A 24,364-nucleotide genomic window follows, 5' to 3' on the forward strand; every position below is an offset into this window, starting at 1 on the left:
CGCGCTGGAGCATGCGGGTACGCGCTGCGTTCTTCGCGGCTAGTGCTCGCCTGCACTCATCATCAAACCATTCCTTCCTGTGGTTACGTGTCACGCGGCCAATTGTTCGCTCGGCTGTGTTGTTGATGGTTTGCTCCACCATACGCCAGTGGTCATTGAGGGACATCGCCTCCTTGGTGATGTCCTCCGACAGCGCTTCCCCAAGCGCATTTGCGAAGTCCCTTGCCACATCAGCTTGCCTCAGCCGATCTTTGTTGAGCCTTGGGGTAGGCTGAAAGCGCAGCTTATTGGCCTTCCATCGATAAGAACGTGGTCAATCTGGAAATATGTCTGTTGTGGTGATCTCCAGGTGTAACTGAACACGAGGCACGAGGTACGTGCTAGTAGCCGGTGCTGCGAAGAGTCATGTGCTTGAAGGAGGTGAAGTTCACGAGCCGGAACCCGTTGTCGTTCGTCAGCTGGTGGTCACTGAATCTTCCTATCGTGTGTTATCCGATGACAATCTTGACGCCATGTTATGGGCAGCGGTCGTACTCCCTCTCCAACTGCGTATAAAAACAGTCTTTATCGTCATCGATCCGCTTCCAAGGTGCGGACTGTTCATATTGATAATGGTCAGATTAAAGAACCTTACGCGGATCCTCAACCTGCTCATCCGTTCATTGATCGGCCATCACCCGATGACTTGCTTTCGCATCTCACCTATGACCAGGAACGCCGTACCGAGTTCATGCTTTTCTCCACCACTTTGGTAGATCATTGCGGTAGGGCCGCTCCGTTACTCCTTTCCAGCGCACCTCCGGAAGTGCTACTACTCCGAAGCCGCGAGCCCTCACTTCGTCCGAAAGAATGCGGGTACTTCCGGGTGATGTGAGGGATCTGCAGTTCCATGTCCCAAGGCCAACACATTACGGACCAAGTTTCAATCCGATTCGAAATGTGTTGGTTCCCTTTCGTTGCAATGGTATTGGGGGTGGCTTGCAAGGCCTCTCCTCAAACCCCATGGCTCGTCAGAGGGCCTACGCATCCTAGCTGATTATAATCCCGTAGGATGCCAGGACAGAAGGACAACCAGCCGCCCCTTACCTGGAGAATAGGCGCTGGCCATCCCCACCCCCGCTCAATGTAGCCATATAACCCATCTTCCCAAGGAGTTGGGTTTCTCCGTGTACCCAAGCTGAGATATTTGGAGAGATATGTTACCATTCTGTACGCCGTGGACGTAGTGAGTCGGAGTAGGGTATGGAGATCCTATATCAATTTGGATTGAAGATTTGGTATTTGGTGACAACAGCACCTGTCTTCAAACGGACAGAACCGAAGTTCAAATCCCATCCGGATCGTCACTCCGTAGTGAGGACTGTCAATCTAACTACGTGCTATCGGCAAGTCTAGTAAGCCATCAATACCCGGGGTAACCTAGTAAGAAGGGTCGATAAGCCAAGAAGGAGAAACTTGAATAGTTGCTTGCATTAAGATTCTCCAAGACAACCTCTGAATAATACAATAAACTTGCCAAACTGTAGAACAAGTATTGGAATAAATATAAAGTCGGACGGACAAAATGATTTTGAGGAATTTCTCAAGACAACATCAATCAACATTTAACATCAATTACAATATATAATAACAATATTGTTGCATTACATTGTTCAAATACGCATTAAATGTTACAGTAAACTCAAACTCGCTTAAAAAAAAAATTAACGCAACTGTTACTGGAATGTTTTCCACTACACCGCCACAACACTGCATCCGATGGATGATCACTTTTACTAAAGCGTCACTAATGAGCCAATTTCTTACTGATTTATTGTTAGAAATTTGTCAACAAGGACACGGCGCAGAAAATCCGGCGCCCAAAGGTCCCATCTGTTCGCCGCTGCCATCGGTCGGTCAAAATGAACTATAAATTTAGCGAAAATAAGCGACCGATTATACCTAATTTTCCAAAGCACTGCCCGTCGGCTGACTCTAGATAATCTGTTTCTCTTTTTCTTTTGCTCCTGCGGCAACACGCTGGCGCAAAACAACATGTACGCTCGTCAATGCTATCGATAACACGGGGTGATGTCAATCGTAGCCAAAGCAAACGCAGTATGCCACGCCTCTAGGCGCCCGGTAGGGAAGTGGCAAAATGGTGCCATCAGCAGGTTCATTTTTGTAGCCGTGATTGGAGATTTTTCACCTCATTGCTTATTGGATGTGTTGAAAATGCTTGAATCAACACCGCAATTCACTCAGCGGCACGACGTGGGAAGGATGTTTCTGACGCCTGCTCTGGCGTTGATGAGCTCTTAAGCTGCGAGTGAGCTTCATGAAGATTCTGGCATGTATGATGTGGCTTAAAGGGAATTTTCTAGCACCGAATGGTAAACACCATTATGGTTCGGAATGGTGCTATGTGGTTGTGGATGAAATTTCGCGCTGCGGCTGAAAATGATTTCCTTCTGCGTCGATGGGTCTAAAGAAGGATTGCTTTCATCAATTCATGTATTCTCATCATGCGACAATTTGAAGTCATTGGAAAAAAAGGCTCTTTGTTAGTTCAGGCGCATGTTTTGATGCTAGTATCAAAGGATCAAAGGATCAAAGAGCAAACTGGTTCAACTATTTGCCAACAAATAGGCAGAATTACAATCGGATACAGGATAAAAATTGCACAATACCACCTGTGTCGAAAGAAGCATTATAAATTCGGTAATATCGTACAAAACAATATCTCTCAGGAGATTCATCCTGAACCTAGAGTTTTGTCCGAGTTAATCAAAGCAAATTGTATTTAAATTGATCGAAGTGGTTGAATCTTGATTTCGCTGTTCATACGAAGAATTGGGAATCGAATGTTTGAGAAATGTTCCCAGTCGCCAGTTCAGAACACAATTTCACAACCCTTTTTTTCCCTGGGCGTGGAAATTAATCTGAAAGTAATATCAAAGTTCGAGCTCACAAATTCTAAACCAGCCATAGGCACGCAGAATAATGGGTTTTTAATGGTGATCGTCCAACACCGAGCAAGTTCGTCTCCTACCCAGTACGATGATGAAGCAATTTTGTCAAGCTCCTGCTACATTAGCGCCAAGGGAACTGTCCAGCAGGGGATGGCTTTTCTTTTCGCGTCACAAAATTTTCCGTTCTATTTCCCACGCGCAGTTCTTTGGCTGATGATTTTTCATCACACCACCTTTCGCGGTTCGTTCGGTTTTGCTTATGTTTTACGTTTTGTACTAAATGATTTTTACTGATTTCGTTGCGTTTCTTTTTTGGGTGCTTTTTTGAGAGCATTTCCCGTTCCAGCTTATCCGTTCCGTTTGGCAGCGCTATCGGAGCAATCGAAATTTAAAAGCTCATCAACGAGCTCACTCCTTGCAGTGAAGGGTACGGAAAGCAGAACGAAACTCGCCCAGTCCAACGGTGTGAAATCAGCCGAACCTAATGCCCTCCACAGCTATTGCAAATGGAAAACCGTGTCTTTATGGACTGTCGGGAGCTACTTTCCTAGTTGCCGTTCGTCAGCGGGCGTCTGATCCATTTCAGCTCTGTTCCGTCGAATCTTGGCACACAAATGGAACGGCACGGCTGTGCGGAGAAGCTTCGAACGGGCGGCTGGTGGTGCTGATTGTCAATGAGGATAGTCGGATTGCAGCGATTGAGCTCTTTCAGTACTGCCCGAGCTAAAAACCCCCGATAGTGTGGGTTCGCTGGCAGAAAAATTGTGACGAGAGAGTGGGAAACACTACACTCATCAGAAGGGATAGAAGGTTTGATCCGCTTCGTTAGTTAGCAACAACTCAACCGACCCAGGGAAGGCAACCAGCGTAACAAGACAATTTCGTAGCGCAGCTTTCAACGTCGATCCGGTCTGAAATTGGCCTATCATTCTGAACAACCGCACGAAAGAAACTTCACCACGCTGTATTGCAAAGCTCGAGATAAAGAGACAAGGCTTCCGTTTCCGGTTTTGAATATGCTTTTGAGTGCCACTGGCAAGGATGTGTGCCGGTTTCCTTCCGAGTTAGAATGAATGTTTTGTAGAGCAAAAAAAAGAACAATTCTTCATTCGCTTGCTAATAGAACGCTGGTGCTGCCGGGAATGTACATGTTCTATTGTTTGGTAGCAGCGGTAGAGCCTTGCCAGCAGATGTCGTTAATATATACTTCCGGTTAGGTTTCTAATCAACAAACAACCGAAAGGTCGTAGAATACAGTGGTGATGTATGCAAACAATAACTAACAGCCTTGAGTCATGGAATATTGAAACGTAAAAAAGTATTTTTGTATGAATAATCAGCTTATTTACAGATCACGCATCGGATCGTTGATTTTTTGTTGTGCCTCGTTTTCAAGACTACCTTTATTGTGACTCGTTTTTAACACTACTGCCATATATGGTCAATGTGACTCTATTTCTCCTTCTTGTCTGAGGTAAAGAGGTAAGGTCACGTTGGCTAGCTAAAGACATCTTCTTCTTCTTCTTGACTTAACGACCTCTAAGCTCATGCCATCCATCGAAAAAGGCTTACTCTAGACTGCCGATACCACGTACTTGGTTAGTCAGTCCTCACTACTGTGGGACGATCCGCGGATGGGATTTGAACCCCGGTCCGGCCGTTCGAAGACCGCCACCGCTGTCACCTACGCCACCGGGTCGCCCCAAGCTAAAGACATACTAGGCTCATTTATACCATTCCGTATGATGAGCAATCCTCATTACGGGGAGCAAAATTCAAGCAACAGCTGGGGATGGAATTTGAACCTCGGTGAAGACGGACGGCCGTTTGATAGTGTGATTAAAGCTTGCATTAGAAAAAGGGACACTTTAGAATGTTGACTTTCTCGCCTCTCGTAGTTGGATAGTCAGTTCTCGTGTCAGTACGCTACCTTAAAAGAATTCATGGATTTGATTCTTTATTCCATTGTACCACTCGCAGCAAATTTAACCTATAGCATCTATAAACCCTAACAGCGAAACTGGATTGAAACTGTTTTTACCGCAAAATGTGAAAGTTATAAAATGTTTATTCCAGCACCTCCTTGAACCAATCAATGTACATGGCTATACGATGCACTATGCGCGGTGAGGAGGAATTGCATCGACCATGGCTGTATATGTTCACCAGGTACTCCGTGAAGAGATTGAGATCCTCATTCTTCCTATAAACGATCGGAGTTCCGGGAGCGTAACAGTACTCTTCTGATCCTTGCACTCCCGGAATCATGCATGTTATCCGCGGATCTGTGAAGGGCCTGGCATAGCGTGCATTGCAATCCCTCAAATACATCGGATGGATGGGCTGCAAACCACCTGTGAAAAGAAAAGAAACGTTTATAAAGCTGTGGTGGTGTGATGCTCGCCGTAATGATTGCTGAATGAACTTTTGCTTACCCCCGGTCAATATCTCAGCCTGTACTGGATTATGGGTCATGTTCTGCCACAAGCAACCTGGGAAGACGGTAACGGTAGGTTGTACCGGCGTAACAAGCTTCAACAATGCGACGTTATTTCCAAACGTGCTAACATTAAACTCCGGATGTACCACTGTCATTTCAATGGGTATAAACGCGATATCGTTGGAAAACTGTCCAGCTTGAAACCCACCTAAGCGCACAACATCTGGAAAGAATTCTTTAGACGCCACGCAGGAAGCTGCCGATACAACGGCACGCGTACTGATGAGATATCCGATGCACTGAAACCGTATATTGGACGCTTCATCCCATCCTATCTCAGCCTTCAAGCAGATAATATGTTAGAAAATCGGAAACTTTGATGAGCTATTCGATTTACACCTACCACATGAGGAAACCTCGTTTTCAATGGTTGAAATCCATCCCAACGTTGCTGACGCTCTTTTCGTAGGTGTGCGTAGCGTTGCTCGCACTCGTTAAACTCCTTTTCGATTGCGCTCGGAGGACCTCTGATGTCCTGATTTGGGCAACATACTACCGAACCGTTCGAGCAAAGAGTTACCGGCACACCGTTGGCTATTCGCTGCTTTATGCTGGGACATTTATCATGCGAAACACATAAGCCCTCAACACCTCCTCCATAGTTGCATCGATCGTTCAATACCAGATCGGGATTGATGAAGATCACAGAATCTCTTGAGCTAGTCACGCTGCCCTTATTGCTGTTGCCAATTTCAGGCAACAGTACCGATTCGATCCACTGCTTGTGAGTGCTGAACCGCACAGCCACGGCCGCTTCTCCGAAGCCACAATCCCGTCCAAACAAGTTCATTCCGTAAGCGTAGTTAAAGTAACGCGAAAAGCGCCATATTTCTCGTTCGATAGGCCCACCAAACTGTTGTTCACAAGTGGCAGGCACCAGAAATGGTTTGTTCTGGAAGCAAATGTGTTCAGTTTGAAGACCGCGTCCTAGTAATGCGCGATACTGCTCGGCCAGCTGACATTCGTTGTTGGACTGCAAAGTCGCACGAGGTGACACTCCAACGATGCGGGCATCTTAAAAAAATATTTATTAAAAGCGTTTTTCTTATTAGAGTTTTAATCGTTATTGTCTTCTACATACCGAGCTCAGTAACTTCTTCATCGACGTTGTATGGCGTGAGATCAGCACGACCTTTACCGATGACCTCAAACTGTGGATCGGGAATGGTTTCATTGTACCAGACGCATGCTGGCACAACTGTTACCGCAAACGGGAGCTTCAAAATAGCGATATTGTTATAGTAACGTCCTGTTGCTGGGCTGTACCTTGGATGGATGATGGTTTCAGTAATATTGACAAAATTTCCATTACTCAGCTTTACTCGTTCTGGGCTTGCCCTGAAATGCAAACGGACAAAATTTAAAAAAATATAGGCATTGTAGTTAGTAAATCATTCCTTTTCAAAATACCCCATATGAGATGCACATTCCGCCAATGTTGCAACAGCGTCCCGCTCAATCAGAGTACCGGAACAGTTTTCTCGACGCGGTACTATTTTATTCGCCCAAACAATGTCCACCCGTTGCCTGCTGTCACCACTCACCAGATGAGCCTTGTCCGAGTTGTAGGTCTCGTAATTGTTTGACCTCGATTCAACAACATCATCTTCGTACTCACGCACATGTACGTAGCGTAGAGCACAGGACCATGGTTCAAACTTTTGAGCCGTGGCTGGTTCTCCTTCCCGCTTCAGCGTCTCAATTATCCAATCCACGAAGCTGGACACACGGGCATACACACCAGGATTTGCTTGTCCGCATGGTTTACCGAACGAAGTGACGCCTACTAGAAATGGTGTCATTTTGGCGTTATGAAGCAACTTCACATGCAGTGGCCCACCGGAGTCTCCCTGTTAGAAGCAAGAAGAAGAAAAAAAGGACAATTATTCTGGACGATTGTAATCATCCCGTCCGGTCTTACCGGGCACGTATCCATCTTCTCATCACCGGCACACAGATGATGTGCATGTAGTCCATCGCGCAGTCCACGCTCGGACGAGGTGTAGAAACGCGAACACTCAGTGTTGTTCATGGGAGTAAGTTCGACCTTCAGCAGAATGTTTGTTTTATCCTCAGCTGAAATGACATCATTCATCATCATTCGGGAGTTTTAATTATAGTTGTGGGATAAACTGCTTGGTTTTTACCTATCGTACGGATTTTCTACATACCAAAACCTGTTTTACCCCAACCCGCTGCAAAGAGCTTCGGGAAGCGCACCTCGTCTTCTAGCCAGAGGCAGGTCGGTGCAACCGTCTCATGTACACTAGATCGAAACCAAAAGAACAGGAGCAGATAGCGTGGATGGGAATAAAAACACTCTCTGACGTACACTTCTCCACCGTCGGCCGTCTGTCTTGTACGAAAATCTCACATGATATTCTTTTCGAGCTGCATCAGCGCTACATCGTAGTACTTGGCACTAAACCGGTGCTGCTGGTGGCGTATGATCTTCACAATTCGTAACTGCTGAGGGAACTCATCGTCCTCATCGCTGTAGATGTTGAGGTCACCCATTCGTGCCACATCTGGCGCAACATCTCTGAAAGTAAAGGGGGAGGCGATGAGAAACGAGCACGAGAGGCGAGTGTTATCACATACTCATCGTTTGCCGCACAGTGGGCAGCAGTGAGAATGAAATTCTCCCATATCAGCGACCCGCCGCATCCCCAGATTATTTTGCCATCCGTTCCCGTCCAGCCGATCGCGGCGATGTGAGCGAATTCGCGCAGCAACGCAGGACTACCGTAAGCCGGTGCCACCGTCCATTGGAACCCGTCCTTCCAGTTGCGTGTGTGACAATCTAGTTAAAAAAAAAAAAAAGCGCGTTATTGATCTTACAATTCGCGTTTTTTATCGGCATCTTTCACTCACCATCTAGCGATATTTTGTCAAACGGTAACATCATATCCATTTGATCTTCCGGCAAATGTGCAGGGATCGGGTACAATTTGGATGCACCTACAATTTACAACAAACAAATTAACGTTAACGTAACAATAAAGTATTGTTTAAGGGCAGTAACTCATACTCACTGTATGGTAAAATCACCACCACGCACATTACAAGTAGCGTCAAATCACACGCCATTATCACTGCACTGCAGCTGATCGTTTACTAACGCACGCTTGAAGTTAATTATGCAGTGGAAGTGATATTTGCAGCGGCAACGGTTACCACCTTCTCAACCCTTACGCTTTCACATACACCTTCATGAAACCGGTTTTAGTTCGCTCTGCCGTTAGCATCTCAGCAATAGAACTTACAGTTCTATCAGTACGATAGATTTCACGCATGCAAGAACGATAGGCGTGAGAGCTGTGGAGGAAGCTGGGAATTCACAAGGGATTATGTAGTATGGAAGGCAAAACCCATTTTCTGTATGTACAAACACAAGATCAAGCTATAGATCACAATCAGTCATACAAGATGAGAAGTATAGGCTTTGATTGCAGCGTCAAAGGTTATTTATTGCTCAAGGAAATACCATGATTTGACGGACGGACGTAACCGACTGATCTTCTAATACGAACTTCGCAAGTTATCCAGTATCCAAGGAACGTATTCCGAAATGCGTGCATTGATGAGAGGATCATCCGTTCCACAAGTTGTGTTGCTAAACATTCCTACCAAGTACTCGACTGGTGCCTCTTTCGTTCCTTTACCTCGCCACACAATTGGATCGCCTGCCGTAGGACAGGTTGATGCCATAGAATCGGTAGAAATGGTGCAATATTCCCCATCGTTTAGTTTGATATTTAAAGCTCGCTCACAGTGTGAACTATACATCGGATGCACTTCTTCCTGTTTTAGCTGTGATTCGACTGCAATAAAGACGAGACTGGGCGTTAGCTTTGGGCGGTTTTTTTAAAAGATTTATCTGAAACTTACCAATGGAGTGTATTTCCGAAACCAAGGGAGTGTGTGTTTCATTCCTCCATAGACAGCCAGGATAGACAGCTGCCGTAGGTTCTATGTGTTGAAATAGCATCAGCAGAGCGACATTGTTGGCTCCAGTAGTAGCATCATACCGGGAATGTGGTATGATGCGTTTTATTGGTGCACTAATGGAGGAATCTTCGTACTGACTGCTGATGGAACCCAACCTGAGAAGGTGAGGCTTGCGGTTTTTAATCTGAGTACAGCCAGCGCTGGTGATTGCCGTGCCTGTTGTAATGAGATAACCCAGACACAAGGTGTACAGCTTGCGGCTCGGTTTTTCCTCCCAAATAACCTCCACCTGAAACAGGAATAATATATGACGTAGATTGTCTAACCATCGGCAAACCATCATCAAAGCGTTACGCTTACTATGTGCGGTTTTGTTTTGGGCAGCTCCGGGTTACCAATGAAGTTCCTCCGGCGAAACGATTCGTATCGATTTTCACAATCCTCCACCTGTTGATCCTCGTCGTGCAGAAGCTGTTCATCGTCCATGATATTTTTCGGCAAGCAGCAGACAATCGTTCCATTCGTACAGAATATCAATCCTTCTCTTCGATCGATACGGTGCCGAATTCCTTTACAACGATCAACGGGAACACACAGCCCTACGGAACCATCATATTGATCGCACCGATCGAATAGCTCGAGATCAGTGTTGATGAACAAAACCGCATCTGGTGATTTATTGTAGGCTGATCTGTTCGGCAGCAGCACTGACTCCAACCAGTGCATATGAGTATGCAATCGTACAGCTACACCCGGCTCACCGTATCCACAATCTCGCCCAAAAAGGCTTATTCCGTATACATGCTTAAAAAAGCGACCCATTCGAGTAATCGTGCGTTGAAGTGGTCCTCCATTGGTGAGTTCACACACTTCTGGTACCAGGAATGGATCATTCCCAAAACATAAATGTTGCTGCAGAAGGCCTTGACTTAATTTCTCCTGGTATTGGAGGGCAAGTAAGCAGCTGTTGTTGTCGTACGCGAAAACTCGAGGCGTTAGCTGCATGCTGCTTGAATCTGGAAGAAAAAGCATAATTTAACACGCACTTTAGTCACTCCAATTGGATCAAATGGAGCTCTTGGCTGCCTACCGTGTATTGTTCGATCCTTGTACTGATAAACGTTCAAATCAACACGACCGATGGTGGTTATTTCTATTTGTGGATCAGGTAGTTCTGCAGCATTCCAAATACAGGCAGGTAAAATATCAAATGATCCGTTGATTTTCAGCACTGCTATGTTGTCATAGTAGGAACCTTTGGTGTGATTTGGATGTACGTGCATCTCTACCACAGCATATTGCTTTTCCTCGGTTTGATCATAATAGTAGCCCGCTCTCTTGCGATGTAGTACACGTGTAGGAGGTACTCTGTAAGAAGAAATTACCCGTTTAAAACTGTAAGCTAACTTATAAAAATATTTTTCGACTATTTTACCCAGCATGCACTGTACAATCACCCAACGTAACGACTGTATCATGATCGATTATGGAACCCATACAGTTATTTTTCTGCGGCGTGACTGAATCAGGCCACCTCAGCAGAACCATCTGCTCATCCACTTCCGTCGTAATGTACGAACGCTGTGCATTGAACGTTTCGTATATGCCTGACTCGTTCGCTACTACATTCGATATGGCCAATTGTCGTATGGCAACGTGTCGCAATGCACAGTCCGCGGGATCAAACTGACTGTCCGTCACCTCCGGGGCACCATTTTTTTGCAGTGTTTCCACGATCCAGGAACGAAATGGTGCTACACGCGTGTACACGCCTGGATGAGATTGTCCACAAGGCAGTCCGAACGAAGTTAACCCTACAAGAAACGGTGTGACTTTGCCATTGTGCTGCAGTCGTATGTGCAGCGGACCTCCAGAATCACCCTTGAAAATATTTCAAGCTGTTTAACCTGATTTAACCATCATTAAAACTTGTTTTACCAGACATGTGTCCATCCTTTTATCGCCGGCACAAATATGATGGTGATGAAGTCCATTTCGCAAACCTCGAACAGTGGTTGGCGTGTAATGCACTTTGCAATTTTCGTTACTCATCGGTTTCAATGTAATTTTCAGCAGTATAGGCGTCTGGTCTTCAGCTGCAACAGTACAATTTGATTCATTGTTAGGTGGAGGTGTGTTTAGCCTTCAATTTAAGACAACAGCTTACCAAACCCTGTTTGACCCCAACCGGCTGATTCGAGCTCCTTAAATCGTACTTCCTGATCTAACCATAGACACGCTGGAGCTACTGTCTCATGGACACTGGTGAAACGTCAAACCGTTCAAATGAGAATTTTAAGCTGAGAACGGTATTCTTCCGCACTTACGTGATGTTTCGCTCTAACTGTAGCAATGCTATATCGTAGTATTTGCCACTGAAGACGTAACTTGGGTGGCGAAATATATTCACGATCGCTAACTGCTGTGCATACGCATCATCTTCTTCGCTGTATATGTTTAGATCGCCGAAACGCACAACATCGGGTGGAATGTTTCTATGGAAGAATAAAACAAAACCTTGAATCAGTTTACCGCGGACTGGTTTACTGTGTCAGCGCAATCGCGCACTCGTCACTCAACTCGTCATTTGCTGTGCAGTGAGCGGCCGTTAGCACGAAATTGTCCCATATCAAGGAACCACCGCAAGCCCACACAATCGTACCATCCTGCCGGGTCCATCCAATTGCTCCGATGTGTGCAAACTCAGTCAAAAAAGCAGGTTTAGCAAACGAAGGTGCTACTAAACCTCGTCCTCCAAAATTGTAGTACCTTAGGTGACAATCTTTGACAAAGAGTTAAATCGTTTAGTGTTATATTTATTAAACTGTCAGTGAGAAATCGCTTACCGTCGAGCGTAGTACGTTCATTCGGCATGAAGGCATTGTCTGCGTTCTCATCTATTCCAGAACCGACGGGGTAAAGCATGGCAGAAATTACTATAAATGAATTGCACAAATAGAACGATTAGCTCAGACGATTTACGCTAGTTTAGATGAGACAAGTTAGTTACACTTTATAACACCCAGCAGCACAGCTAAACAGACACGCTGCATCGTAGAACAGTTAATCGCAAGAGCTGAGACGATACTGTGAGGTTTTGTTCGGAATTCCTAGGATAGGAACCGGATTGCAAGATTGCTTTGGAGTCGCAGAGGGCTCTCTTCATGTTTTTTTTACGCTCGCCAGCGTATAATTCTCTCCAGACACGACGCATTTCAATGTATAGGAAATTGATCGCGCTTGGATCGGAGGCTGATAAGTGCACTTGTATTTGATGCGACTATGCCATAGATGGATAGGCCATTGCAATGCATAAATTTAAAAACCAATCTTAACTAAGAAAACATTCAAATTATTCTCGTTTTTGATTAGACATAGACAACAAGTTTACATTTCGCATGTTGTACATCAACAAATAGAACAAACATTTTATTCTTTTTTATGAAAGATCTGACCTTATTTCGCCTAAAAATCTTTGTCTTCTACGTGGTTTTCTACGTGAATGTAAGATCAATATAACGCTTTCCGACTTCGTTAGGTCACAAATATTCGTGCAGTCAAGATTTTTGATCAGTGGCACATTGTATCCATTTTTTCGGGTTTACGAGTTTACTTTTTCTCATTACTCCGAACAGCGTCGTAAAAAAAAGGCTTAGCGACGACCGACACCGCATGACTCGAAAAAGTCATTCTTCTGCTCACTGAGCGCCTTTCGGTAGCGATTTGCTTTGTTGGCATTGTTCAATGAGTGACAAATTTTTGCTTCCGTCGCTGTCAAACTTACCACCCGTAGATTCCACCCCAGTGTGGCACTGACGGTTTGAAGAATGTAACGGATACGCGACAACTCATCATCATCATCATCATCATCGACGCTTTCATCATGGCGCGTGTGAACGGTGCACGGTGATGTAAAAGGCACGTCAGCTTATTAATGGTCTTTACATATTATGGTGTCCGTTGTTCAACCACACCCGCACGCCCGGACGAGTCAAATAACTACTTTCAAAAGGCGGCTTTGGAACTCCATCAGCTCTGGCTCATCGTACAACAAAGATGGATAAGAATATACAACCGGGACAGGTGAGGGTGACTCACGTGACTGATGAAAATATGACACGCGCAAACCTAAAGCATACTTCAAGAATACTGCAAACAACATTCAAGGACCTTTCTCAGATCTTTCGAACAGTGGCGAACGAGGCGAACAGAAGAAAAAAAAACGAAACTAAACAAACAAAGTGATTTATGAAGCTCCTTTGCCAACAAAGCACAATTCTAGAAAAGAAAAAAAAAAGAAAGCCGGACTCCATCATTCCATCTTGTCTTCAGGTGTTTCCAACGGAGGGAAAGAGTTTGTAATATCTTTCCCTTCGTCAAGGAACACCGGCTTAAACACGTTCCTTTAACACGATGGATGCTGCGTGGTGCGATAGTGCCGCTGATAGGTCCTTGCCTTCGTGGCCTCGTTTTCCGACCGAGAGAAAGGCATTCGACCCACACCTTTTGTAGCCATTTTTCACGGTACGCTTTGTTTCTTGCTCATCACTACATGACCACACCATTGTGCGGGCCGCCGTGTTGTTGATTTTTACGCAATGGTAGCTTTCGCTCTTGTTACACTTTTCGAAATTTTTAAGCTTTTCTTCGAATCCATAATCCACACGCCTTGAGCTTCTACAGCGTTGCTGTTGTTGTGTAAGTGAGTAATGTCATGTTTCACCCAATGCTAGTCATCAAGCGCCTACCATCATTCGTCTAGCTCTATACGGTCCTGAACGGTGGGTTCCGGTGGTTACGGTTTTCGCTTTTCGTTCGTTCCGGTGGAAAGCAAATGAATGGTGATGAATGCCATGGTTCCGTTGGAGGCTTGATCCGTTTGTAGGCAGATAGGCAAGTAGGAGGCCTTTTGTTTGTTGCCGTTACGTAGTTGGATTGTTGTGGAGTCTATAAGTGATAGTGCTAGAATTTGTTTTGCATAGTGTGCACCGCATAGTGTTTTATTTACTTGAAATTATTAAGCAAGCACATTACATTAAAAAAAAAACTATTTCATGCTCAAAAAATCATATTTTCACTGCATCACACGAAATCACATCGCTTGAGCAATTTTGATTTGGCCAACCATAAAAATGCTTTAATAATCTTTACTCACAAGTATAGTGTTCTTGTTGTACTAAACAATTTTAAGTAAGTTCAAGAATACTCAGTGCGTTTTACTCTGAAAACACCTACCCCCGTGGCTTAGCACAGTTGATATTTGTAGAACTTCAAATTTGCCAAGCATTGTTGAATTTTTCAGAAATTGCTAGTGTAAATATAATTTAAGAAGAATTAACATTACGCCAAGGGAAAGAATTGCACAAACGTTAATTATTATTTGATCTATCATTACTCTTTTTTCTATTCCTTTAGTGTACGGTGAGATTTCCGTAGCATAAAATAATAAATACGTTTTTAAAGCTTATAATAACTGAACTCAGTTAACAAAACCATCCAACACAAAATAAAATAAAAAAACACAAACAACGAAAAACGTCAAAGATATGGTGGAACCGTGAGACTGAGAAAGCTTGGTATGAAAAAATGAAGCACGTAAAATATTAAATCAAAACCGTACAACGGAAAACAAAGTAAAGTACAAAAGAGCTATGGCTCAGTTTAGATATACGAAGAAGGTACACAAAAGAGCCGAGCTTGAGAAGAAATTATTGAAATTAGAAGATGAGATGTGGCAACTCTTAGGCAACCTTAAAGGAAACATCACAAATCGAGAAGAACAAATCTTTAATCACCAAGACAAACAAGCAGCGAAACGCTTTTTGGAAGAGAACTTTAATTAAAAAAAAAATAGAAATAGAAGAGGTAAAAGAAAAATTTACCAAGGCGAAATATCAAGTAACTTAATGAATATAGAAAACTGGAATGATATATTAAAAAGAAAAAAAAACACCTCTCCGGGACATGACAACATATCCTTTGAGATCTTAAAAGGTCTCAACATTGTGGCAACCAAAAAGTTTGTCGATGAAATCAACAACATGTGGAAAACTGGAAAAGTAAAAAAGCAATATAAACAAATCAAATTAATAGCTATCCAAAAACCCCAAAACGAGCTCAATGAAAATTATAGCGTGATAGCAGTGATACCAATGCTTACGCAAATGGCAAAATCAGAGGTCTTAAGAAAATTAGAGAGACAAGCTGCCGAAAGAAACATCATCCTTGAGACTTCTTTCGACTTCTCGAAAAAATCGAACTACAAATCAGTGCTTAAATCTATTACTAAATCAAATATCGCAAAACAAACGCAGAAACAGATACACCGGAGTCATATTTGTAGACCTGGCAAATGCATATAATAATGTCAAGACGGAATTGCTAATAAAGGTTTTAGAAGAAAAAAAGGTAACAGAAGATATCAATAGGTGGATTGCGGGATTCCTTTACAATCGAACAGTAGAAATACAAGTAGAAAAGGAAACTATTCGAAAACTTGTGTCGGATGGACTGCCGCAAGGAGATGTTCTATATTCAACCCTGTTCAATATATATACAAGCGCATTCCACAAAAACAAAAATAAGAAGGACGTAGAAATCATCCAATATGCGGATGACTTTGCCATAATACAATCGGGAAAGTCACTAAGTGAACTAGAACAAAGGTTGCAAGAAACAATGAATCACTTTAGCGAAACTGCAAAAGCATTACAGTTACCTATAAATATACAAAAAAGCAAACTGTGGGTAACGGAACCAGAAGCAAATTCCATAAAAATCCAGATAGGTACAGAGACGGTACAACAAACGGACTCATACAAATATCTGGGCATATGGTTAGATGACAACTTTCTTTCCATAAACAAATAGAAGAACAGAAAGATAAAGCACGAAACAAATTCAATGTACTAAAGCACATATGTAACTACAAAAACAATCTGAGCCCAAACAAAAAAATTGGAATACATCGCACAATCGTAAAAGGTACACTGGAATACAGAGCATCCATTCTAGGAAATGGAAAAAAGAAGCAATTCAAGACAATGAACAGCATAGTATCACAATCAATTAGAAAAGTATCAGGTTGCAAGAAAACCACGCCTTTGAATACATCATACGCCCTAAACTCCGAAGTTCCATTGAACTACAGAAAGACGTACTTAGCCTCAAAATAATTTTTTAAAACGGTTAAACATTCTCCTATTCACAAAAAAACAACTGGAAAAAAACGGAAAAAGAAGAAAACGAAAAAAGAACTACATGGAAAGATTGTATGAAGACAATAGAGAAATTATACAAAACATAGAAGACATAAAACTGAATAATATAGACCATAGAGTAAAAGTTAGAACACAACTAGGTAAGAAACTATAAAAAAAGCACAGCTGACCGTAGAATGATGGAACTAGAATACAAGAAAGAAATCCAGGAAGCAATCAGAACAAAAACACAAATTTTCACTGACCGTAGTAAAACCACGGAAGGTGCTGGGATTGGAATATTTACTATGACTCACGGTAAAAACTCCTCATACAAATTTAAGTTTGAAAAAAGCACATACATTACTTCCATAGAAATAATCGCAATAGAAAAGGCGAAATGACAGGAGAAATCAGATGGATTCCTGGTCATTTAAGCATAATGGGTAACGGGAAATTCTGACACACTAGGAATAGGAATAGGAAGCTGACACACTAGGAATAGATTCACAAATAATTATAAAGAACAAATTGAGAATAGAGGACGCGATAAAATGGCCAAAACCAAAAAGATAGAGGATACAAAGCAAGAAATTTGAAAAATTTCAAAATAATTTTGAGATCATGCCATGGCACCGAAATAAAGACCCATCTGCCACAGAAATACGGAAAATGAATCGCATCACATCAGGACACGGTCTGGGAAAATACTGGTTAGAAAAGATGAAAATCGTTAGCGAGGCAAACTGCGATCTTTGCAAGGTGCCAGAAACAGCCAGACACATGATCTGTTCAAATGTTCCAAATATAACCCGCCCCTAGGACTGTCTTTCGAGGCACTAGCAAAGCATTGGAAGGATGAACATGGAAAGTGTGTGAAGGAAATAGTTAGCTATGTAAAAAGAAACAAGATAGAATTCTAAAAAAGGCAAACAACTGACCGATAACCTGCCGTAAGCGATCATCAAGCGAGAAAATAAACCGCCGATATGACTCTTGGAAGTCGAAAGACAAAATAGAGAGAGGTAAGCCTCTGAATATGAACGGGTGAGCGAAGCCTCGCGCGAAGAAGAAGGAGAAGAAGAAGATAGGTTAAGCCTAGGTTATACTTAAAAATATCAGTACCAGGGTTTTTTGGTTGTTGAAAGTTTCCCAAAGGTCTAATGGCCTCGCCCAACACAGTTTTCAAATGTATTGAATTAAGTTATATATGTATGAGAAACGAGATTCAGCACCAATGGCAAACATATAATGTAAAATGAAATCCATCAATAAAATACTCCTACTACACATTACTATTACTCTGAGAATACAAAACCACAAATCAAAAAACCGCTTTTGCCGCGCCCAACGTGGGGCTCGAACCCACGACCCTGAGATTAAGAGTCTCATGCTCTACCGACTGAGCTAGCCGGGCTGACGAATGAATTAGCATACATTAACGTGGAAGGTAGTAGTATAGTACCAGTTTGATAGTTCATAGCGACAAAAATACACAAAAAAAAATTTTTTTATTTTACTTACGAATTTTTTTTTGTTTTTTTATATTTAACAGAACAAAAATTCAAACTAAATTCATGGAATAATCCCTATGAATTGTAAGACATTACTTGAACCGTACCGTGACAAAATTTATTTATTTTTAACTTATATTATTGAATGTGTAATCTGCAGCCACCATGAAATGTGGAAATTATGTACAATTCCAATTTGCTCCCTTACTGACTCTATAAAAAAGGCAGATCACCATTGGACAGAATACATATAAAATCGGTAATCTCAGAGCTAATCATTGTAACGAAGATATGAAGCTAGAAATTGATGAAACTTTGCTAAAAAATTGATGACACAATAATTGTGTACCTTGGAAATGTTTTAAGACTCAGCTACAATAATTTACAAAATAGTTTTGCTATTGTTTTGTAATTGTGTAAGCTATTAGTTTAACGAATAATGGTTTGTAGTGATGGAGTTAAAAGTTAAAAATTTTAATTTTTAACCGTCAATCGACGATGAAAATTAAATGGAAACTAGTGGCGTTCATGGTATGTTACATTTAAAATTTTAATATGATCCAAAAACTTTATTTGGGACTTAGATCTTTGCTGCAAAATTTTTGTTTTGTTTAACTTTAGACGTAAAAATTTAAAATAATATTTTCATCAGAATTAGGATGTTTGTTTTGACTGCCGTTATCAAAATATCTCGTTTGCTAGACTCATTTATAAATAGCTGTACTCCTCGAACGGTCAGCAAAGTCGGGATTTAAAAATAAATCTGATCATGATACTCACCGTTTCTTCTTGACCTCAGTTTTTCAAAATCAATTTTTCTAAAATTCATTTTTAAAAATAACCGACCATGCCCGGGAATTTGCACATTACAGAGGCGTTGTTATCAACACGGTGGTAAGCCGTGTTTAACATCACGGTTTATTTATATAAATCAAATAAAAATAGTTTTATATACATAGTCTTGATTTTTGGTTCTGTTTTAGCGACAGCATGTGAAATATGTAAAATATTTATGTTTGACATAAAATTCCAAGCTTAGAAAAACAATGACAGTTCCAGTAAAAATTCTAAATTAAAATTATCCGTCAGATATGCGAACAACAATCATTTAAAATTGCATAAAATTGCAATCTTATGATACATTTCAAGTTCTACGATCACATTTAAAAACAGCTTTCTGATGCAAACAGACGGAACTGGCAAACATTCTACAGTATGCTTGATGGCAGTTGAAAATTATTCCTTTAAAACACTTCAACGGACCAGTCCATTGTGCCGCCGCAACCCCGGAGGCAAACAACTCGTCGAAACATTCAATCAAACCTGCTCGTGCACGATTGATCCCTATGCTCGAATCACTTGCCCAAGGTAACGAAAGTCTATTAAGAAGAGGAAAGATTCGGAAAACCTCCGATCAACAGGAAATCGATGTCCGGGCAGCAATCCGTCCGTCTGTCACGGAGAACGACTGGAAAGAAAAAAAAAAATGAAGGAAAATGGATTTTTTTTTCGTTCGCTCGCTTGTGATCGATGAAGCTAAAATTCTTCCTTTTTTTTTAAGCGTTTCATACTCTTTCAAAACCTGTCAGTAGAACAGGCTGCACAAGCACCGACGTCAAAACAAACAACAAACATTCGCACCCGGGCTTTCCCACTAGCAAAGAAAAGTCTCCGTGGTAAACACGTTTTTCTGTTTTTTTTTTTTGTTGATTAGTTCTTGAAATTTTGCATTTCGATTTTTCTCCCATTTTTGCTACCTACTTCCTTCCGGGTTGAGGCAGAGAGCAGCTCATCGAACATTGTGTACGTTCGTGTTAAACATTGGTTTGGGAGTGAAAAATCTGTCAATTTGGCGACAGCAGGAAAAACATGAAAGGGACGATCGAGTGCAGATAGTAAACGATTTTTTTTAGATGCATTTTAGAGAGAACATTTTATATTGTAGCTGGACTTTGGCAATTGTACGTTTGCCATTCATGATTTTGATGTTTAGTTTGAAGGCAATAAATTTTTTTTATCAATAAAAAACCGTCATTTTTCTCAATCGCTCGACCGCACACTGGCTAAAAATCCTAACGATTCGTGACGTGTTTTACCGTCCCATTGAAAACAAAACTGATACTAATTTGTGTGAAATGATAAATAAACACGCCAATAAATACTTTACCTTTTGTTTGCGCTTTCTATTTACGAAAAAACAACAACGTTATTTGCCTTCTGACTATTCTGCGGCACGCACCAACTGGAAGAAACCATTCAAAGTTGTTCAATTTAATTTGTTGCCAAAGTTGTCGAGTATCTCGCCCCGGGATGTCATGTAAATGCTTCCTGCCAGTTCTTCAATTTCTTCTCCGTCGAAAGAAAAGGACACCCGTAGGGGTCGATCTTCACGGAATTAGTTCCTTCCCAATACACAGATTGTGTTCGCTGCTGTCCAAAAGGTTTATGATTTTTCATTTCCAACTCGTTTTCTGCCTTTGCGTGTGGTGGGGTTTTTGTCTAACCGCTCGTTCAAAGATTGCTTTCTACGCTTTGGAAAATGATTGTTCCTTTTTTGCGTACACCGTGCCTGCATGCTGTAACGCTGGTACGAAGTAAAAAGGGGAAAACTTTTTCTCCCATAATTCCTTACCGAAAAACCCCCGTTCGGATTGGAGGGACCATTTCTTGAAGGTCCTTTTTCCTGAACGCGCTTAGAAGGGGATGAATTTTCGGAAGCATTTTGCCTGTCTGTTCCTTGGAAGCTAGAGCTGCCCCAGGATGGTGCCCATTTCCATCAACATCATTATCAGTATCATCATGATCGATCCGATTCGGTGTTTTTTTTTCTCCCCCCTTCGTTCTCCTACTTTCGCTTTTGAAACATGGCGTACTGTTGTTGCCTTTTGTTTATTCCGAAAATTACTCCTTTAAGGAAGAGATGGCGAGCAGGGCGCGCACACGCGGAACTTTCCCCGGAAGAGGAAGTTTTTCCGATTAAATTGCCTGCTTTTCCTGCTCGAGGCTTGTTTCAAGCGGTTGCTTTTATTTATGCTCCTTAGAAATACTACGGTGGGAAGGCAAAGACGGCGCCCAGTTTATGATGCTTGGGATGAAATATCCTGCGGTGGTTTTGTAAATGGGTTGAACGGTTCTATCAGTTTTGTGAAAATTTTACTGCACCGAAAACCCGGTTTCGTCAATCAGCGGGCACGAGGTGACGATTTCCGGACCGGAGGTATGCAAAAGCAGCGCGACTGATGTCGATAACAGCCACACCAGGAACGGCAAAAACGAGCACAAAAAAAAAAAAGGATGATGCCGATATGAATTTGTCAAGCGGAAGATAATTAATTCCACCGGATCATGATTGAAGATAAATATCCGGTCGGTCGGTTTTGTCGAGAGTTGACGGGACAGGATAAATGAACTTTCCAAGTTGGAAAGTGACCGAACGAAAGTGGTTTACTGAATGGAAAGTCAGTGAAAACGCATTGCGCACGGGACAGTTGTAATGGAGATAAAGATTTTCACCGATTAGGGAAATTTTGTAGAATAAATTATAATGCATAAATTATAAATTATGATCGCGAAATAGAGAGCATTGAACTGTAGTCTAGGTGACAATTATTCTTCTTAAATTGATGAATATCTTCAATTTGAAAAGTATTATTGTCTCTTTGAATTGGTTCATTGATAGTGTTTGCGCATATAATTTTCTCTCCATTCCATTTGGCTTTTGATTGGCTACCAAAATTATTCTAACCTGTTCTTATATGTATGTATTGACGGCTCATTGGAAACGCTTTCTGATCTAAGTATATTACTAATTACTTCACAGAAGGTTTTAGTCTAACTTCGGATAACTGGCGGTAGATTGGACAATTCGGAACAAACCACCTATGAACTCCTTGACATTTTGGAATAATATGGAGTACAAGTGTAGCATATCTCACCATACCTTCTTGCAAACCGATTTAACACACACAACACGAGACGTCGGGGATCACAGCGAGTTCGTTGCCTGGAACAGGTGAAGGGAGACCTGTCGGATATCGGGTGCCTACATGAATATGAAGCTGCATCCAGGGATCGAGTTTACTGAAAATCTATTGTTGACCGGGTCATGTCACGACGACGTGCTTTTTAAAAGAGCAGGCCAACATGATGTTAATGATGAAACTGCATAAAAGCTGCAATACAACTGATTCGAACATTGAATGCAAACATGCATATTAGAACTTCTTCTTCATCTTCATCTTCTTCTTCTTGGCCTGCTCAGGATTAAGCCCGTCGTGTCGACATAGCCAGGTCTCCAATCAGTTTCCAGAAAACTCTATCTGGGGCTGCAGTCCTCCATCCACGGCTGCATCCAATCTCCGACAGGTTTGCCTCCACTTGATCTAGCTGTGCTCCTCTACGCCTCGTGTCGAACAGGTCGCAGACGAGCACTTTCCTGGCGGGACATGAGTCCGGCATTCTTATCACGTGCCCCAGCCAACGTATCCTTTCGGCTTTGACTACCATCAGGATATCAGCACCGCCAAACAGCTCAGCCAGCACGTGGTTCAACTTCCTTCGCCACACGCCCTGCTCGCATAGCCCTTAGCACCAGCCGTTCGAAAATGGCGAGTGCATTGGCGTCCTCCATCAGCATAGTCCAGGATTTGTATCCGTAAAGGACTACCTGACACATCAAGGTGCGGTAAATCGTAACTTTCGTGTGTTGTTGGAGTCTTCTGGATCGCAGGAGTTTTTGGAATCCGTAGTAGGCACGATTCCCTTGAACAATGCGCCTTCGGATTTCGGTACTTACGTTGTTGTCCGAAGTTACGATCGTAACAAGGTAGCAGAACTCCTCTAACACCTCGAGAACGTCGCTGTCAACTGATACTCTGCTTCCGACTCAGGTTCTATCACGGTCAGAGCCTCCGGCAAGCAGGTATTTTGTCTTCGTCGCATTGATCCTCAATCAAATTATATTGGCCTCGCGTTTCAGTCGGGTTTACGCCTCGCGGTGTAGGAGGTGTGTGATATTAGAACATCAGATTAATTGGAAATTATCCAGATGACTCTGAGCTTAGAATTAAACAGAATCGAACTGATCACATGTAGCTCCCACGGGTACTAAATTTCAGTAATGCGTTTTCAAGGGAAATTCAACAAACCCAACCAAGGTAATTCAGTTCCCACAAGCATTGCACATAATTATACACAGTGTCAAGTAACAATCCGCACTACATGTACAACATGGATGCGCCATCGCCTATGACTTATCAAAATTGAATAAACAGGGAGATCAAAATACAAGAGGCATTTTCCACACTTCAAAAGTTGTTATGAATAAACGGACGCAGTTGATAATCTTGGCTCATCCCAAACAAAGTGTTATGCGTTTCTTTCATAAGAAAGAGAGTGTGGTAAATATCACACGACATGGATCCTCTTAACAATACACGACACAGTGATTTCTTTTTACCATTACACAAGGTTATGATGCTAAAATGTGGCTCAAATCATCAGTCATCAGAGGTCAAAGTTTATGGCATGCAGCATCCTCTATCAGAAACCCATAGCTGATCAAACTTGTGTTTTAGAGCCTATGATCTTCAGATGTGAGAGTTAATGGCTTTAGGGTTTTGTTCAATATCTACTCGATGAATTGATAGTAACTAGTGCATTATGATTCACGACTCAAATCCACTCTAAAACCTTGTCAGCTTTGTTTATTATTAAGGAGGAGAAATGATAATATTCAAATTTAGTATTTTTGAAATAAATTGTTTATTTCAATCAACCTAAAAACTAGTGTACAAAAGAAAATATGTAAGGACGACGTACAGGTTTTACAAAGAACATTTAAGGATATTTACATCAATTACAGTGTTACATTCATCCACAATTGTTGCAAACAAACGTGGGATGGGAATCTTCTTACTTATACTAATGTGACATACAATAGGTAAAAGGAGGGAAGGGAATTAGAGGTTATGGTTTGGAACGATGGCTTCCATAGTCTGCATCAGTATGCTCCAAGCACAGGGCAAACTTGTGCTCCAGAGTTTCTGGCTGAGAGCAGACTGAGCAGGCTGAAGGACCCCGATTCATCCTGTCGAGCAGCAGCCTGTGTGTCACCTTGATGTGCATTAGCAAATACAGCATCGAGCGTTGGTCTGATGAAAGGCTGTAGCGGGTGACGTTTTTCCAGCTCCATCACCAATCCGTGGAAGGTGACTCTATAGCCACTTTGGAGTCTGGAAGTCTGTCGAC

The 24,364-nt window shown here is 42.2% G+C and overlaps 1 protein-coding gene and 1 non-coding gene across 2 annotated transcripts; both read right to left on the bottom strand.

Annotated features, from left to right (window-relative positions):
* Positions 1-5,018: 5,018 nt before the first annotated feature.
* LOC126567441 (uncharacterized) lies at positions 5,019-12,474 on the bottom strand. The gene is made up of 21 exons (XM_050223661.1): positions 12,413-12,474; positions 12,249-12,338; positions 11,983-12,184; positions 11,730-11,897; positions 11,570-11,664; positions 11,341-11,498; positions 10,838-11,283; positions 10,493-10,770; positions 9,763-10,418; positions 9,343-9,691; positions 8,985-9,275; positions 8,326-8,412; positions 8,053-8,254; positions 7,826-7,993; positions 7,623-7,717; positions 7,373-7,527; positions 6,862-7,301; positions 6,533-6,789; positions 5,795-6,465; positions 5,387-5,732; positions 5,019-5,305 (listed from the first exon to the last, which is right to left on the bottom strand). The coding sequence occupies exons 1-21, from the start codon at positions 12,453-12,455 to the stop codon at positions 5,019-5,021; spliced, it is 5,484 nt and encodes a 1,827-aa protein (XP_050079618.1). The 5' UTR covers positions 12,456-12,474.
* A 5,471-nt stretch (positions 12,475-17,945) lies between these two features.
* On the bottom strand, positions 17,946-18,018 carry Trnak-cuu (transfer RNA lysine (anticodon CUU)). Its single transcript has one exon. It is a non-coding gene; the product is annotated as a tRNA-Lys (tRNA).
* Between the last annotated feature and the right edge of the window lie 6,346 nt (positions 18,019-24,364).

This window comes from Anopheles maculipalpis, chromosome 2RL, assembly GCF_943734695.1.
Source record: "Anopheles maculipalpis chromosome 2RL, idAnoMacuDA_375_x, whole genome shotgun sequence".
Lineage (NCBI taxonomy): Eukaryota > Metazoa > Arthropoda > Insecta > Diptera > Culicidae > Anopheles > Anopheles maculipalpis.